Genomic DNA, 18,835 nt, shown 5'->3' on the forward strand with positions numbered 1-18,835 from the left:
GGTCCAATACTATCCTGATTCTCCCAGTCTACCTGCATGTTAAAATCCCCCATAACAACTGTAGTGACATCTTTATGACAGGCCAATTTCAGCTCCTGATTCAACTTACATCCGACATCCAGACTACTGTTTGGGGGCCTGTAGATGACTCCCAAGAGGGTCTTTTTACCCTTACTATTTTGCAGCTCTATCCACACTGACTCTTCATCCCCTGACTCTAGGTCCCCCCACGCAAGGGACTGAATATCCTCCCTTACCAACAAGGCCACCCCACCTCCTCTGCCCGTCAGTCTGTCCTTACGATAGCACGTGTAGCCTTGAATATTCATTTCCCAGGCCCTGTCCACTTGAAGCCACGTCTCAGTTATCCCCAAATTCAACTTGAAGCTACTTCAGGTGAACATTTGCATTCATGGCATCAGATAAATATTGATGCAAGAAATTGCTATTTCAACTGAGATTTGGAGATCTTTATCCCTCACCACAATGTTACATTCATGAACTGGAGTCTGGTAAGCTGTATTTGCAGTGAAGGTATGGAAATTTCAGTTCATATTTAATATTTCGTACATTACAACTGTGGCTATGTTTCAGAAGTTGTGAAATGGATGATACAATCCTTTTCTTTCTTTTGTCTTTATTAATTCCCACAGTAAAAGTTGGAATCTTCAGCAACAGATCAAACCCCTTGTTGGGTCTTGTCGTGAAAAGGTTTGTAAGGAACGTTAGTGCGACATGATCAGGTCATATTCATGGAAATTTAAATCTAATAAAAAGAAATGATCAATTTTCCAAAATGTGGTCTCAATACAGAAGTTTAAAGTTGTGTTCAACAATATTAAAAAAAAATTCATGAAATGCTTGCATGCTGTATTTAGAGGGCTCCAAGGCTACGTTGACAATGTGTGAATGACAGGATTTAATGCACATGAATCACTAAACACAGAAGTACAGGACGGATACCAGCCTGTTTAGTGCATTCAGTGGCATTATAAGAATAATTACATTTAAAAGAAAACAATCTTAATCATGTGCTATACATTTAGGCGAGCTTGTACAGTCACTTGTGCAACTATGAAAAGTGGTTTTGAACTGAGAAGTGCAGGTTAATTCTGACTACTGAGGGCAGTAAAGTCCTGAGATAGCAGACATCAAACACTTCAGAGGGCTGTCTGACATCATAGAGTCATCCTGCATGGAAACAGACCCTTTGATCCAATTCGTCCACGCTGACCAGTATCTTAAACTGAACTAGTCTACTTTGCGTGTGTTTGGCCCATATCCCTCCAAACCTTTCCTACTCATGCACCCGTACAAATTTTTTTTAAATGTTAGAATTGTACCCAGCTCTGCTATTTCCTCTGGCAACTCATTCCATACACACACTATACTGTGTGTGAAAAAGATCCCCCTCATTTTAAATCTTTCCCCTCTCACCTTAACTCTATACCCTCTAGTTTCTGACCCCTCCCCCACGTTGGAAAAAGACTTTTGACTATTTACCCTATCCATGTTCCTCATGATTTTATAATCCCTCAATCTCCTACACTCCAGTGAAAAAAATTAAAGTTAGACACTGGGGTGACTTCACTTTACTAACAGATGGTGAGCCATGGTTAAGAAAACACTATCTACAAGCAGCAATAGTTCAACTCATAGAATCATAGAGATGTACTGCACAGAAACAGACCCTTCGGTCCAATTCATCCATACTGACCAGATATCCTAACCTGATTCCTGATGAAAGGCTCATGCCCAAAACGTTGACTCTCCTGCTCCTCAGATGCTGCCTGACTTGCTGTGCTTTTTCAGCATCACATTCTTGATCCAGATCCCTCTGAACCCTTCCTATTTATATACCCAAGACATGCCTTTTAAATGCTGTAATTTTAACAGCCTCCACCACTTCCTCTGGCAGCTCATTCCATACACGCACCATCCTCTGTGTGAAAAAGTTGCCCCTTAGGTCTCTTTAATATCTTTGCCCTCCCACTCTAAATTTATGCCCTCTAGTTCCGGACTCCCCCAACCCAGGGAAAAGACTGTCTATTTATTACCTGTGACTCTACTTTCAAGGAAGTATGAACCTGCACTCCAAGGTCTCTTTGTTCTGCAACACTCCCCAGGACTTTACCATTAAGTGTATAAGTCCTGCTCGGATTTGCTTTTCCGAAATGCAGCACCTCACATTTATCTAAAATAAACTCCATCTGCCACTCCTCGTCCAGGAAGTATATAGCTCTTAAGATTAAAAGCTCGTTACAAGCAACTTTCTCAGACAGAGGCCACCAAATAATAGAAGGCCTATAAATACATCACAATCAGAAATTTTACTCTTGATCTCAAGTTTATTCAAATGACAGAAGGGTTGGAGTTACATAATATAACATTAAGAAGCAACTGGTTAAGGAATAACAAGTAAATGAACAGCAAATCAAGGAACAACCAATCAAAGGTCAGCTAGTAGAAGATTACATAGCACACCCTGAACTCATGGTAGAACCTAAGACAAGATCAGAATCCACAGAGGTCAGTCACACTGGGATAAGATAGTTGCTTCATACTGTTAATGAGGTGGGAACCTGTGGCTATACAGGATTGGCATAAATGTTTTTCACTATCATTAACATGGAAGAGCACTCAGACTGTACAGCTAGCAATATTTATGAGGGAAAACGAGCAATGAGATAGCCCACGAAAGCATACTTCAACTAACTAAATGGTGAATTTATAACTGATGCAACTCAAAAGTGCAACACAGCCTGGTAAACAAATAGATGTGACAGATTCACATTTGATGTTAGATGCTGAGGTGACTCGGAAGAGGCAATTTCAAGCATAACAATTCATTTCTTTATTTCCCTCTGAAAAGTCCTCAGTAATAATGACAGAAGCTATCTTCAAACAGAAGGGAAGTGAATACAGTGGTTTCACCAATAATGCAAGTGTTGAGGGTGAAGCAGAGGGTCCAAGCCAATAACCAGGTTGAAATAAGAGGGTTACAGCACAGATCAAAAGGTGGAGTGAGAATAAAAATCTGCTAACACAGATTGATGATCTGGTGCATACAACTATTTGGAAGCAACCACTGAAAAGGGATGACCGATGTCCAATTAATCAAGATACTGTAAAGAGGAAATTGCCTGTTTCAGCTGGAGAGCTGGCTTCCCTAATCAAAATCCACAAGATTAAAGGTCCTCCAGTTTAAAAGGATTGACTGACCTCAGGCTGTCAGCAAAATAACCAATATCAATAGTCTTCCACTCAGCAAACTATCAATTTCCCAAGTCTGAGCAGAGTATGCTCTTTGATAACAGTGACACCTCCAGATTATCTGATTTTGAAAACGCAGAGTCTTTTGGAAGATGGGGTAGTTGCAGATGTGATTATGTTTTTATGTATGATATCAATAATTAGAAAAAGAGTTTGCAGATTAATGCTGTATATTTTGTTCTGAGAGGATTAGTACAATTCTGGTCACCACACTATCAGAAGGCTGTGGATGCTTTGGAGAGGGAATAGAAAAGGTTTACTAGGATGTTATCTGGTATAGGGGATTTTAGCTATGAGGAAAGGCTGGCTAAATTGGGTTTGCTTATCACTGGAATGCAGGAGGTTGAGGAGTGACTTGATAGAAGTTTATAAGATTTATAAGTTTATAAGATGCCCCCTTACACATTAACGGCACAAAGGTGCAACGAGTGGACAGCATCAAGCTCCTGGGAGTGGTCATCAACAACAAGCTTTCTTGAACTCTTCACGTGAACACACGGGTTGCAAAGGCCCAACAACATCTCTTTTTCCTCAGGCAGCTGAGGAAATTTGGCATGACGGCAAATACCCTTTCCAACTTTTATAGGTGCACCATCGAGAGTTTTCTGTCCGGATGTGTCACTACCTGGTATGGCAACTGCACCATTCAAGATCGGAGATGGTAACAGAGAGTGGTGAACTCGGCCTGGACAATCACAAAGGCCAACCTCCCATCTATAGAATCCATCTACCAGGCTCATTGTCAGGGAAAGGCCGCCAGCATTCTTAAAGATCCATCCCACCCTGGCAATGTTTTCCCACAACCTCTACCATCGGGGAGAAGGCATACACGCCTAAACACATGCACCAGCCAGTTTCAAAACAGTTTCTACCCTACTGTTGTTAGAATACTGAATGGACTCACAAACTCTTAGCATTTGCCTGTACCTGTGTTTTTGTTTTTGCCACTGTTTACCTATTATTTACTTAGTTATGCTACTTAACTCTGTGATCTGCCTGTATTGCTCACTAGACAAAGCTTTTCACTGTGCCTCAGCACATGTGACAATAAATTCAATTCAATCCAATTTAGTTCAATTTTAATCTCCGCACCATTGGTGGCCACACCTGAAGGTCTGGAATTTCCTTTCATATCATTTACTTCTTTCTCCTCCTTTAAGATGTACTATAAAACCGGTCTCTTTCATATCATCTACTTCTTTCTCCTCCTTTAAGATGTACTGTAAAACCGGTCTCTTTAACCAGCTTTTTGGCCATCTGCTCTAAAATAACCATATGTTGTGGGTCTCAATCATGCCACATGTTATAATGTTCTTGTCTCCTGGACAGTGTTTTAGGATATTTTATTACACTAAAACTACACACACACACACACACCTACACACACACACATCTACACACACACACACATCTACACACACACACGATTGTTATGTGCATGAAATCCACAAATCTAGAAAATATTCATAGTTCGCTGGTGAAAGGGAAGGTACTGATAAGAAACACAGCTCCCAGACACTTTCTGGTGAATGCACAGTTCTCAACATGTGCGTTTCTGAATAAAACACACAAAGACATGATGAGTAATGCACTTCTACTCTGGGTGTTTCTTTCAGAAAGGGATATGCTCAGAAAGTATGGGTAATGTTAAGTGACTGTTCTTAAATTGCTGAGATGGTGGGATACTTTCTATGGTTGTGAACAGGTCGAAGCATGCTTACTTACAGATAGCATGCCATCAATATAAATAGGGACTAAAGCTGCGCTTCATCAAATAGAAGATGGGGAAGATTGTCATAAAATAATTCAGCAGGTTAAGAATACCTAAGGTGGAGGGTGAAGGTGCAGGGAAAGGGGTCTTCCAGTGTTTTACTGTTTTACCACAAGCATTAACCAACAGGTAACATAAAAACTAATATAAAAACAGAAAGCGCTGGAGAAGTTTGCAGCTTCAGTGGAGAGAGGAACAGAGTTCATGTTTCGACTTCTTTGGAAGAACAGCCACATTAGACTCAAAATACTAATTAAGTTTTACCCACCATTCTGACTTGGATCTATATCATGGTTTCCTCACCATCTCCAGGTCCAAGTCTCAGAATGCTCTTTCTAACAGCAAGGGTGGTCAGAAAAGCAATAGTAATGGGATATTAAATAGTTTAGAGAACCAACAGCTATTTCTACAGCCACAGATGTGAAGCGAGGATGGAATGTTGTCTTCCTGGTGCAAGGATCAAAGATGTCATTGCATGGCTGCACAGCATCTACATGGCTAAAAAAAAGCAGATGTTGTGGTCCATATTCATATCAGACTGGTAGAAAGAGGCTTAAGATTGAACAGGCCAAAGTGAGGACTGCAGATGCTGGAAACCGGAGTTTAGATCAGAGTGGTGCTGGAAAAGCACAGCAGGTCAGGCAGCAGGAAAATCGAAGTTTCGGGCAAAAGCCCTTCATTAGGAATAGAGGTAGAGAGATAAATGGGGAGGGAGGGGAGAGGGGGTAGGGCTGTGGAGAAGGTAGCAAAGAGTACAATAGGTGAATGGGGATGGGGATGGATGTGATAGGTCAGAGGGAAGGGGAGGTTGGAGTGGATAGGTGGGAAGGGGGATTGGCAGGTAGGACAGGTCATGAGGACAGTGCTGAGCTGGAAGGTTGGAACTGAGTTGAAACTTTATTGCTGGAACAGCACAGCAGGTCAGGCAGCATCCAGGGAACAGGAGATTCGACGTTTCGGGCACAGGCCCTTCTTCAGGAATGTTGGATGCTGCCTGACCTGCTGTGCTGTTCCAGCAATAAAGTTTCAACTTTGATCTCCAGCATCTGCAGACCTCACTTTCTCCAGGTTGGAACTGAGGTAAAGTGTGGGAAGGGGAAGTGAGGAAACTGGTGAAGTCCACACTGATGCCCTGGGGTTGAAGTGTTCTGAGGCGGAAGATGAGGCGCTCTTCCTCCAGGTGGTGAGGGAGCGGTGGTGGTGGAGACCCAGGACCTGCATGTCCTCGGCAGAGTGGAAGGGGGAGTTGAAATGTTGGGCCATAGGGCGGTGGGGTTGATTGGTGAGGGTGTCCCGGAGATGTTCCCTGAAGCACTCCACAAGGAGGCGTCCAGTCTCCCCAATGTAGAGGAGACCACCTCGGGAGCTACGGATACAATAAATGATGACATTGGTGGATGTGCAGGTAAAACTTTGGTGGATGTGGAAGGCTCCTTTGGGGCCTTGGATGGAGGGAAGGGGGGAGGTGTGGGCCCAGATTTTGCAATTCCTGCAGTGGCAGGGGAGGGTGCCGGGGAGGACGGTGGTTTGTTGGCAGGTGTGGACCTGACCAGGTAGTCATGGAGGGAATGGTCTTTGTGGAAAGTGGAAATGGGTGGGGAGGGAAAAATATCCCTGGCGGTGGGGTCCGTTTGGAGGTGGCGGAAATGTCGGCGGATGATATGGTTAATGCGAAGGTTGGTAGGGCGGAAGGGAAGGACCAGGGGGGTTCTGTCCTTGTTACAGTTGGACGAGTGGGGTTTGTGGTTGGAGATGCGGGATGTGGATGAGATGCATTGGAGGGCATCTTCAACCACGTGGGAAAGGAAATTGCAATCTCTAAAGAAGGAGGCCATCTAGTGTGTTCTGTGGTGGAACTGGTCCTCCTGGGAGCAGATACTGCGGAGGCAGAGGAATTGGGTATACGGGATGCCATTTTTGCAGGAGGTAAGGTGGGAAGAGGTGTAATCCAGGTAGCTGTGGGAGTCGGTGGGTTTGTAAAACATGTGTCAAGTCGGTTGTCATTAATGGAGATGGAGAGGTTCAGGAAGGGGAAGGAGGTGTCAGAGATGGTCCAGGTGAATTTAAGGTCGTGGTGGAATGTGTTGGTGAAGTTGATGAACTGCTCAACCTCCTTGCGGGAGCATAAGGTGGCGCCGATGCAGTCATCAATATAGCGGAGGAAGAGGTGGGAAGTGGTGCCGGTGTAATTACGGAAGATGGACTGTTCTACGTAGCCAACAAAGAGACAGGCATAGCTGGGGCCCATTTGGGTGTCCATGGCTACCCCTTTGGTCTGGAGGAAGTGGGAGAAATTTTTAAGGGTGAGGACCAGTTTAGCCAAACGAATGAGAGTGTCAGTGGAAGGGTACCGTTGGGGACATCGGGAAAGGAAGAAACGGAGGGCTTGGAGACCCTGGTCATGGTGGATATGATTGGCCAAACATAAGATTGAACAGACAGATTTTAGAAAGCTAGGAAGAAAATTAAAGTAACAACCTCTAGATTGTATCTGATGCCATGCACTAGTAAGCACAGAAATAGGAGAATAGTGCAATTGAATGCTAGCCTGGCCTGGAGATACAGTACAAAAGGGAAGACTTTAGATTCTTGGGGCAATAGAAACCAGTCTAGAAAAGGTGGGATCTGTACAAGTCAGATAGTTTGTGTTTTAACAGGGCCAGGTACCATATACTTTTGAACAGGTTTGCTGTTGCCTTTGTTGATCATTGAATCATAGATCCCCACAGTGTGGAAGGAGGCCATTCGGCCTATCAAATCCACACCGACCCTCTGACGAGCATCCCATCCAGATTTACCACCTAACCCTGTTCCCATGGCGAATCCACTAACCTACACATCCCTCGACATTGTGGAAAACTGAGCATAGCTGATCCACCTAACCTGTCCATCTGTGGACTGTGGGAGGAAACTAGAGCACCCAAAGGAAACCCACACAAACATGGGGAGAATGTGCAAACTACACACAGTCAGTCACCTGAGGGTGAACCTGGGTTCCTGGTGCTGTGGGGCAGCAGTGCTAACCACTGAGCCACTGTGCCAGCCATAATGGTTCAAACTACCTTGATCAATGAGAACCAAAGTCTAGATTTAAAAAGGAAAGCTGGCATCACATCAGAATGGCGAAAGGGGAAGGGAAAGGGAGATGTGTTCAGTGATGGCATCACAATGGAGATGGTTGAAAATAATGGAGGTTGGTGGGGTGAAAGGGGTATTCATGGGACTGAGATAAAATAGAAAGGATGAGAGGAGAATTGCAGGCAAGTTCATGGGCATTCTTGAGGATGCTGTCAACTATGGTGGCAGAGTGTCCTCAGTTTAGGGAAAAGAATGATGTCAGAAACACCGATAAGAAAGACTGTATGAGTGCATTCGATACAACAAAGTATGGAATGATATTCTTTCAGCACTTAAAGGTGTGCTAGTGTGCAGTATTAGTTATGGAAATCAGTAGGCTATCATTTTTTGACGGTCAATCCTATAAATGGGGACAGAGATGTTAAGGTATTTCGAAGAGTCAGACATGTGAAAAAAAGAAAAACTTGGAAATTGAAAGCAATGTTGAGTTTTCTAGCTCAGGGCATGAGCAAGAAGTGGTACCTAGACAGTCCTCAATGGATTGGGAACAGAAGGGTAGAAGGAAGAACGTATCATGCATCTCAAAAAAAGGGGAAGACACAGCTCAGACCCAATATCTTTTTATTTGGATGAAATGAGCATTGTTCACAAGAAAGTTGGAAAATGAGAGAAGACGTTCATCCAGATACAGGAGAGTGAATGGTGGATAAAGACTAGAGCCATGGTCATAGAGCTTTCCAGCACGGAAACAGACCCTTTGGTCGAACTCTTCCATGCCAACCAGATATCCTAGATTATTCTAGTCCCATTTGCCAACACTTGGCCCATATCCCTCTAAACCTTTCCTATTCATGTACCCATCCAGATGTCTTTTAAAAGTTGTCAACAGCCTCCAGTACTTCTGCTGACAACTCATTCTATACATGCACCATTCTCTGCATGAAAAAGTTGCCGCTTACTCCCTTTACATCTTTCCCTCTCACCTTTAATCTATGCCCTCTAGTTTCCAACTCCCCTTCCCTGGGAAAAAGACCTTGGCTATTCACCAAATCCATGCCCCTCATGATTTTATACCCCTATAAGGTCACCCCTCAGCTTCTCATGCTCCAGGGAAAATAACCCCAACTTATTCAGCCTCTCCCTATAAATCAAACCCTTCGATCCTGGCAACATCTTTGTAAATCTTTTCTGCACCCTTTTGCACTTCAGTTCAAGAAAGAAGCAGAGAACCTTCAATTACCCATGGTGGATGGAAATGTCGGAAGATTGGTCATCATGATGAAGGAATGGCAGGTTGGACCATGAAAATGGAACCTGCTAAAGTGGCAGGGTGGTCAGAAGAATGGTGGATATATATGAAAAAGATGATTATCGAGGGATGACTGAAATGACGGTTCTGGTTAGTGCATTTTGGGAAGAAGGTAGAAGTGAGCTGTTCAGGACTAGGGAGCTATGAGGTTGCAGTCAAGATTAGAGTAGATCAGGTAGCATCCGAGGAGCAGGAAAATCGACATTTCAGGAAAAAGCCCTTCATCAGGAATGAGGCTGGGAGCCTCAGGGATGAGAGAATTCATACTCTAAACCTCCTTCCGAATCCTCTGCTCCACACTTGCACCACCACTTAACCTCTTTACAGTCAGCTATGCCTCAACTGAGGACCACACTCTCTCAAAACTGCAAACTACTACTGTATTATATCCTCAGAAGAATTCATACTCTCAATCTCTCCACTCCCGAGGCTCTCAGCCTCACTCCTGATGAAGGGCTTCTGCCCGAAACGTCGATTTTCCTGCTTCTCGGATGCTGCCTGACCTGCTGTGCTTTTCCAACACCAGTCTAATCTTGACTCTGATCTCCAGCATCTGCAGTACCCACCTCCACCTAGCTATGAGGTTGCAGACAGTGACAAGAATATCACCAGAGGTCAGTCCTGGAGATGATGGCTTGATGTTCACTGTTGGGCTCATGGTTCAGTTAGCATTCAGTTTATGCAAAGTAGATGATAGTCCTCCAACAGAATTTAAGAAATGGAGTGCAATAGGTTCAGAGAGAAACAAAGCAAGGAGGAGAAACAGAGAATTTCAGACAGCCAATGACACACTACCTCACAATGAAAAGGTCTAGAGAGAATTTGAGGCCAAAAGGAGTGATCCAGATGGAAAGGGATTACATGTGACAGGTAAACAGCGCAAGGGGAGGACTCATCACAAGTGAGTGCAGAATTGGTCATACCCCATTTTAAACGGTTGCAGTAAATCCACGCTCAACATGCCAGCTTAAGTGCTGAAAAGTGTGTTGCTGGAAAAGCGCAGCAGGTCAGGCAGAATCCAAGGAGCAGGAGAATCGACGTTTTGGGAATTCCTGAAGAAGGGCTTATGTCAATTCTCCTGCTCCTTGGATGCTGTCTGACCTGCTGCACTTTTCCAGCAACACATTTTTCAGCTCTGATCTTCAGCATCAGCAGTCCTCACTTTCTGCCAGCTTAAGTACCAATAATCCCCTGTAAAAAGAAAACTTCCCCAATATTGCACAAAAAAAACTGGCAAATGAGACATGCCTGTCTTGTGCACTACCAAATAGAATTACGATCCAAACTATCTTGCTCAAAATGTCTTTCCACATATAATCTGAAGACTTAATTATTTTTAATACTTCAGTTATGTCACCCAAACAAATCTGTGCTTAAATAGATATCTCTGATAATTGAAAACTTTGAACTAGGGATCACCCCTAAATCCAGGCCTTGTGTATATCACATAATGTTGATTGAAGGATGACCATTGCCCATATTATCAGAAGATCTTGGTCCATCTTCCATCACAATTAAACCTTTTATATCAATGCGAACAGGCAGTGGGGCCTTGGTTTACAATCTCATCCAAAATCTAACCCTAATAGCACAGCATTCTCTTAATTCTGCTTTTAAGTGTCAGCCTAGATTAGGTGATTGAGTCCTGGAATGGGAATTGAAACCACAAGCTTCTGACTCAGAGATGACAGCAGTGCTATCTATCAGTTACCTCAGAACTGAAAAAGTTATAAAGGGCTTACCGTGTTAATTTTTCTGCAACATTTGAAGGTAGTAGGAAAGTGATCATTGGTGCCAAGTACAGACAATTCTTGGAAATAAAGAGCAGGTAAATCAGCATCAGATCAGTGATTAAAGCAGTAACACTTCAGCAACCTTCACTTCACCACAAGTAGCACAGTCCAACAGAAGTCCCTGATGTAAGAAAAGCCAGAACATGCCCAGGAATGCGAGAGCTGTACTCACCTGAGCATGTCCTGATTTGTCTTTTTGCAGCAATGTCAGGATCTTTCCAGACTTATAATTGTAGTTCTAACGTAGGCTCTCACCTGAAGCAGTTTCTTATCCTTCCCCGCTTCAGACTCTGAGTAACATGCAGCCAGAACATTTTGTCTTTATTCAAGATTTTCAGCTTTTTACCATATGATCCTACTCAGTGAATACTGGACACTGAGAACATAACTTGCAGAAGAAATGATTTAAAAAATTGCACATTTTCAGACAATCATGCAAGATCAACACGCAAGACAATGGAAAGTTCAGAAAACTAAATTTTATATCAGATATTAAATAATCTATAGAGTTAAACAGGTATAAGAATAAATTTATGTTGATTATACCAGGCCTGGTCAATGCAAGGCACATTTACTTTTGTGTCAGGAATATCTGCATCTACACAGAAAAAAAACACTCAATCTCAAAGTATCAAGTGAGATTTCAAGGAAAGGAGAGGCATTCTAACCTACCAATGCATAAACTGAAGGAGATATCTGAGACTTTGAATATTCAAATGTATAACACATTTTAATAATTCCACACACTTTTCTCCATTCTCAGCATCACCCTACCCTTTTGTTGGTACAGTTTTCATTCACTGATGTACATTTCTAGATTTTACATTTTGCACTGGATGCAGCACAAAGTGGTCTCACATTCTGAGTGTTTAGTGAGTTGGCTGTAGCTGGCCAATGGAAGTTTTTTTGATGATTGAAACCTCTTTTCACAGGCTTAATGACACGGTTGGTCGTACTCTCAACTGAGCCAGAAGACTGTGGGTTCAAGTCCCACTCCAAAAGCTCCAGGCCATCAATGTAGTGGAGTACTGAAAGAGGGCTGCACTACTGGAAGTGGTGTCATTTTGATGCTAATACAGTGCAGAAGAAGGCATGATTCAGCCAGTGATGTCTGTACTAACTCTCTGAATGTGCATGAGAAAAAACAGGGAGGTTATCTCTGATGCCTTAGCCGATATTTATCTCTCAATCAACAACTCAAATTTAGATTGTCTGGCCATTATCACATGGGTGTTTTTGGAAGGTGCGGTGCGTATATGACTTCCTGCCTTTCAAGTGAGGGCATAGGTTTAAGATGAGAAGAGAAAGATTTAAAAGGGACCCGAGGGGCAACCTTTCTCACGTAGAGGGTGGTTCGTGTGTAGTATGTACTGGCAGAGGAAGTGGCACATACAGTAATAACACTTAAAGGACATTTGGAAAGGTACATGAATAGGAAAGATTTAGAGGAATATGGGTCAAACTCAGGCAAATGGTTTAGTTTGGGAAACTTGGTTGGTATGAATGAGTTGGACCAAAGGGTCTGTTCGCATGGTGTACGACTCTAAGTTCAAGCACATCAAATTCTTTGCTTTTCATACATTTATATATCCGTTGCAGAAATTCAGGCCATCCCAGAGTACTTTACTGACAATGAAGTGCTCTTGAACTGTTGTAAATACATAAATTGCATACGGCAAGATCACACAAACAGCAATGCAACAAACTGCCAACACCAATTTGAATTTGTAGAGTGCCAATTCGCATAACCAAACTTCTCAAGGTGCTCACGTGAGCATTATAAAACAAGATATGACACTGACCAGATAAGGCAATATTAGGGCAGATGATCAAAAAATGTGGTCAAAGAGTCAGATAATTTGTTTTAGACAGTAGTCACAGGATAAAGATTAATCAGGACACTCCCATCGTTTTTCTTCGAATTAATGTCACAGGGTACTTTCCATCCATCCCTGAAAAGGATGGAAAATTTACCACCTCATTTTAATAATGCCACCTTTGAGTGTGCAGGACATTTCATTCGTTTTGCAATAGAGTGTCAGGGGAGAATTTGTACCCGAATCCCTGAATTGGCACTTGAAGCCATGATTTTTTCTTAGAGGTAGGATTGCAGAGCCACTGTAAAGAGGGGGGAATTGATCAGAGTGACCGGCAACTTTCACTGGCTCTCTTCCCTCAGCCTGTTGGGTTCAAAATTCCTGTCCTAGTTACAAATCTCACATATAGCTTCGTGAAATTACATATTTTTCTCAGTGTTCCGTCATCAGTGATAGAGACATCAGCAGTTATGTTAGGTATAGTAGAATTTTCTCTCTAGGCTCCTCCACTTTACTGGGTAGTCCCTCCCTTCCGCAAACTAATGACCTAAGATCAGAAGGAGACTATTTGGCCCATTTAGCTGGCTCAATATTCAACATGATCATGGGTGATTTGATTGTGGCTTCAACACATTTTCCTGGCTAGTCTCATATCCTTTGACTACCTTGTTAGTCAAGAATCTATCTAAATCTATCAATATTCAATTACCATGCCTCAACCTCTCTGCTGGAAAGGGAATTTGACAGATGCAACACTATCTGAAAGCAAAAATATTACCCTCTTCTTCTTCAGAAATTGGAAACACCTTATTTTCAAACTGTGTTCCCATGTGCTAGACGCTCTTGCAAAGGGTAACATCCTTTCAGCTTACACCTTAAAGACCTTCAGATCTTATATGTTCCAATGGATATCGGCTTAACCTATGCAACCTTTCTGTGTGCCAGAAATCACTTCCGTGAATATTAGAGTCATAGTGTCCTATAGCACAGACTGGTCCATGCCGACCAAAATGTCTATCCACGGTAACACCATTTCCCTGCACTTGGAACATATCCTTTTAGTCCATTTCTCCGAATGCCTTTTAAATGTTGTTAACCCACCTGCCTAAATCACAAGTGCAGGAATCTTCTGTGGCTATCCCTATTTCAAACAAGTATGCTGGTTTGGAAAATGTAGTAGGTGATGGATTCTCAAGAGAATGTAAAATGAACAGTCAAGTTTCTGATATTGAGACTGGCTCTAATGCAATGAGGTGTAATTCGGGTTCCAAGAGATCGATTGTGTTCAGGGACTCTCGAGTCCAAGCTACAGACAGAGGTTTCTGCAGCCAGGATAAAAATCACACAACACCAGGTTACAGTCCAACAGGTTTAATTGGAAGCACTAGCTTTCTGAGTGCTGCTCCTTCGTCAGGTGGTTGTGGAGGACACACTTGTAAGACACAGAATTTATAGCAAATGTTTACAGTGTGATGTAACTGAAATTATACATTGAGAAATACCTTGATTCTTGGTTGAGTCTTTCATCTGTTCAAATACCATGATAGCTCCACATCTTTCATGGTATTCGAACAGATGAAAGACTCAACAGACAATCAAGGTATTTTTCAATGTATAATTTCAGTTACATCACACTGTAAACTTTTGCTACAAATTCTGTGCCTTACAATTGTGTCCTCCACAACCACCTGACGAAGGAGCAGCGCTCCGAAAGCTAGTGTGCTTCCAATTAAACCTGTTGGACTATAACCTGGTGTTGTGTGATTTTTAATTTTGTACACCCCAGTCCAACACCAGCATCTCCAAATCAGGATCAAGGATGTCTCAAAGAGTTGCAGAATGTTCTCAAAGTGGGAGAGGGCCCAGCAAGAGGTCATTTTACACATTGGAACCGACCACATAGGAAGGGAAAAGGATGAGATTCTGAAGGGAAGATATAGATAGATGAATGCATGGCTGAGGAGCTGGTGTATGGGAGAAAGATTCACATTTTTGGATCACTGGAATTTCTTCTGGGGTAGAAGCGACCTGTACAAGAAGGATGGATTGCACCTGAATTGGAAGAGGACAAATATACTGAAAGGGAGACTTGCTCGAGCTGCTCGGGAGGATTTAAACTAGTAAGGTTGGGGGGGTTGGAATTCAGGGAGATAGTGAGGAAAGCGATCAATCTGAGGCTGGTACAGTTGATAAAAGAAGCGAGGTTGGCTAACGTGGTGCGACTATTTAAGAAAGGTGGTAAGGACAAGCCAGGGAAATATAGACCGATGAACCTGACGTCAGTGATGGGCATGTTGTTGGAGGGAATCCGGAGGGACAGGATGTACATGTATTTGGAAAGGAAAGGACTGATTAAGGATAGTCAACAGGGCTTTGTGTGGGGGAAATCATGTCTCACAAACTTGATTGAGTTTTTTGAAGAAGTAACAAAGAGGATTGATGAGGACAGATCTACATGGACTTCAGTAAGGCGTTCACCAAGGTTCCCCATGGAGACTGGTTAGTAAGGTTAGATCTCATGGAATACAGGGAGAACTAGCCATTTGGATACAGAACTGGCTCAAAGGTAGAAGACAGAGGGTGGTGGTGGAGGGGTGTTTTTCAGACTTGAGGCCTGTGACCAGTGGAGTGCCACAAGGATTGGTGCTGGGTCCACTACTTTTTGTCATTTATATAAATGTTTTGGATGTAAGCATAAGAGGTATAGTTCGTAAGTTTGCTGATGACACCAGACTTGGAGATGCAGTGGACAGCGAAGAAGGTTACCTCAGATTACAACAGGATCTTGATCAGATGGGCTAATGGGCTGAGAAGTGGCAGTTGGAGTTTAATTTAGATAAATGTGAGCTTTTGCATTTTGGGAAAGCAAATCTTAACAGGACTTATACACTTAATGATAAGGTCCTAGGGATTGTTGCTGAAAAAAAGAGACCTTGGAGTGCAAGTTCATAACTCCTTGAAAGTAGAGTCACAGGTAGATAGGATAGTGAAGGCGGCATTTGTTATGCTTTCCTTTATTGGTCAGAGTATTGAATACAGGATTCTGGATCAATGGTGCTGGAGGAGCACAGCAATTCAGGCAGCATCGAGGATGAGGCGTTCTTCGTGGCCCAACATTTCAACTCCCCCTCCCACTCTGCCGAGGACATGGAGGTCCTGGGCCTCCTTCACCGCCGTTCCCTCACCGCCAGATACCTGGAGGAAGAACGTCTCATCTTCCGCCTCGGAACACTTCAACCCCAGGGCATCAATGTGGACTTCAACCGCTTCCTCATTTCCCCTTCCCCCACCTCATCCCAGTTTCAAACTTCCAGTCCCCTTGACTTGTCCGGACTTGTCCGACCTGCCTAGCTCCTTTTCCACCTATCCACTCCACCCTCTCCTCCCTGACCTATCACCTTCATCTCCTCCCCCACTCACCTATTGTACTCTATGCTACTCTCTCCCCACCCCCACCCTCCCCTAGCTTATCTCTCCACGCTTCAGGCTCTCTGCCTTTATTCCTGATGAAGGGCTTTTGCCCGAAACGTTGATTTTGCTGAAGCTCCTTGATGCTGCCTGAATTGCTGTGCTCTTCCAGCACCATTGATCCAGAATCTGGTTTCCAGCATCTGCAGTCATTGTTTTTAACCTTATTGAATACAGGAGTTGGGAGGTCATGTTGCAGCTGTACAGGTCATTGCTAAGGCCACTTTTGGAATATTGCATGCAATTCCGGTCTCCTTCCTATCGGAAGGATGTTGTGAAACTTGAAAGGGTTCAGAAAAGATTTACAAGGATGTTGCCAGGGTTGGAGGATTTGAGCTATAGGGAGGGGTTGAATTGGCTTGGGTTGTTTTCCCTGGAACATCGGAGGCTGAGGGATGACTTTATAGAGGTTTATAAAATTATGAGGGGCATGGATAGGATAAATAGACAAAATCGTTTTCCCTGGGGTCGGGGAGTCTAGAACTAGAGGGCATAGATTTAGGGTGAGAGGGGAAAGATATAAAAGAGACATAAGGGGTATCTTTTTCATGCAGAGGGTGGTTTGTGTCTGGAATGGGCTGCCTGAGGAAGTGGTGGAGGTGAGTACTACTGCAGCATTTAAAAGGCACCTGGATGTGTATATGAATAGGAAAGGTTTAGAGGGATATGGGTCGGGCGCTGGCAGGTGGGACTAGATTAGGTTGGTATATTGGTCGGCATGGACGAGTTGGACTGAAGGGTCTGTTTTCATGCTGTACACCCCTATGATTCTATGACTTCTACTGGCAGAGCATTCCATAAAAAAGTTGCCCCTCAGGTTCCCATTTATTCTTTCCCCTCTTACTTTAAACTGATACCCTCTAGTTCTCGATTCCCAACCCTGGGAAAACCATGGAGTGCATTCATCCTATCTATGCTTCTCATGATCTTATACACGTCTGTAAGATATCCCCTCAGCCTCCTACTCTCTAAAGAAAAAAGTCCAAGCTTGTCCAACGTCTCCTTATAACTCAGTCCCTCAAATTTCTCTGAACTGTTTCTGTAATCAAATTCTTTCATAAATAAGGAGTTTAAAACTGGGCACAGTACTCAAAATGTTGGCCACACACAATGTGGACAGTATCCATGCTTGACCTGGTAAGTGCCAAGTAACATTTGGATTGCAAGTGTCAGGCAATCACTTGCTAATAAGGGTGGTGCTGCTGTCATCTATCATGCTGGTCTATGACTTGCAGAAGCTGAGCTCTCAGACACTTCAGTCTGTATCCTTCAGAATCATGAACCCGCTACTGAACATTCCAGGACTATCACTGACTTCATCTCCTCTGGAGATCTCCCATCCACAGCTTCTCACCTCAGAGTGCCCCTACTCACACAGTCACTTCCACCTTTTTCCTAAAGTCCACCAACAGGACTACCCTGGCAGTTCCATCATTTCAATCTATTCCTGCCCCACTGTGGTGAAAGGGTTAAAATTGTGTCCCAATACATGTGTGAATCTAACCGAAAATCGAAGGTGTCGCTTAGTCCCGTGTGAATCTTGTTATACACCTTCCCGTGTGAATCTTCTTATCTGTATGTAACCAGAATGGAATGTGTTTTTTAGCCTTGCTCTGCTGTTCACATGAATGTTTATATCTGGAAAAGGGTATATCAGCTGGAGAAGTCTCCAGTTCGGTAGAGTCTGCTCCGGGGTTACGTTTAACCGCCGAGCGTGGGTTGTTGGCAACCGCTCTACGAGAACTGACGGCTCCCAGTTTTGGTAACATGTAGAGTGAGTATAAGCCAGACCCGTTGTAAGTACGAGACTGGTTGTGGGGACACTGCGGGGAATAAAACTATATTCTAGCAGACTCGCCTCTTGGCTGTTTGTTCTGTGTCAGACTACTTTCCTGCGAGCCTGGTCCTTGACCTTGAGAATTTTTTAAAACACCCACTGAAATTATTTCTCTTTACCTTGATTTGACAATCCCTCTGTCCCCCTTGTTCAGTTCCTTTCCACCTACATTTATGAAAAAGAGGTTCTGAAGATGTCATATTGGATTCAAAAGTTTCTCTCTCCATGGATACTGCAAGACCAATATGTTCTGTCTTTATTTCAGATTTTCAGCATCTGCAGTAGTTTGGTTTTAAATGATCATCTCCTACAATGGGAGAACCCAACTACAGCTGCTTGGAATTCAATGGCATTACCATTGTTGAACCACCTGCTTTCACCATCCTGGAGACTTACTGTTGATCAGAAAGTGAACTGGGCCAGTCATATGTTAGATTAGATTAGATTACTTACAGTGTGGAAACAGGCCCTTCGGCCCAACAAGTCCAC

The 18,835-nt window shown here is 43.4% G+C and overlaps 1 protein-coding gene across 6 annotated transcripts in view; it reads right to left on the reverse strand.

Annotated features, from left to right (window-relative positions):
• Positions 1-18,835, reverse strand: part of kcnj15 (potassium inwardly rectifying channel subfamily J member 15) — a 46,300-nt gene that overhangs the window by 23,616 nt on the left and 3,849 nt on the right. For 2 of the 6 annotated variants that reach the window (XM_043701343.1, XM_043701340.1), the window contains exon 1: positions 11,174-11,231. The exons of 2 other annotated variants lie outside the window; for them this stretch is intronic. Coding sequence is in view for 2 of the 4 variants with exons in the window: in XM_043701338.1 (XP_043557273.1) it covers positions 11,174-11,241 (68 nt within the window). In the remaining 2 variants the exon portion in view is untranslated. Of the gene's footprint in view, positions 1-11,173; positions 11,242-11,479; positions 11,685-18,835 lie in introns of those variants that run through there. 2 more of the 6 variants (XM_043701339.1, XM_043701338.1) reach the window with 2 other exon arrangements.

The sequence above is a fragment of the Chiloscyllium plagiosum genome, chromosome 12, assembly GCF_004010195.1.
Source record: "Chiloscyllium plagiosum isolate BGI_BamShark_2017 chromosome 12, ASM401019v2, whole genome shotgun sequence".
Lineage (NCBI taxonomy): Eukaryota > Metazoa > Chordata > Chondrichthyes > Orectolobiformes > Hemiscylliidae > Chiloscyllium > Chiloscyllium plagiosum.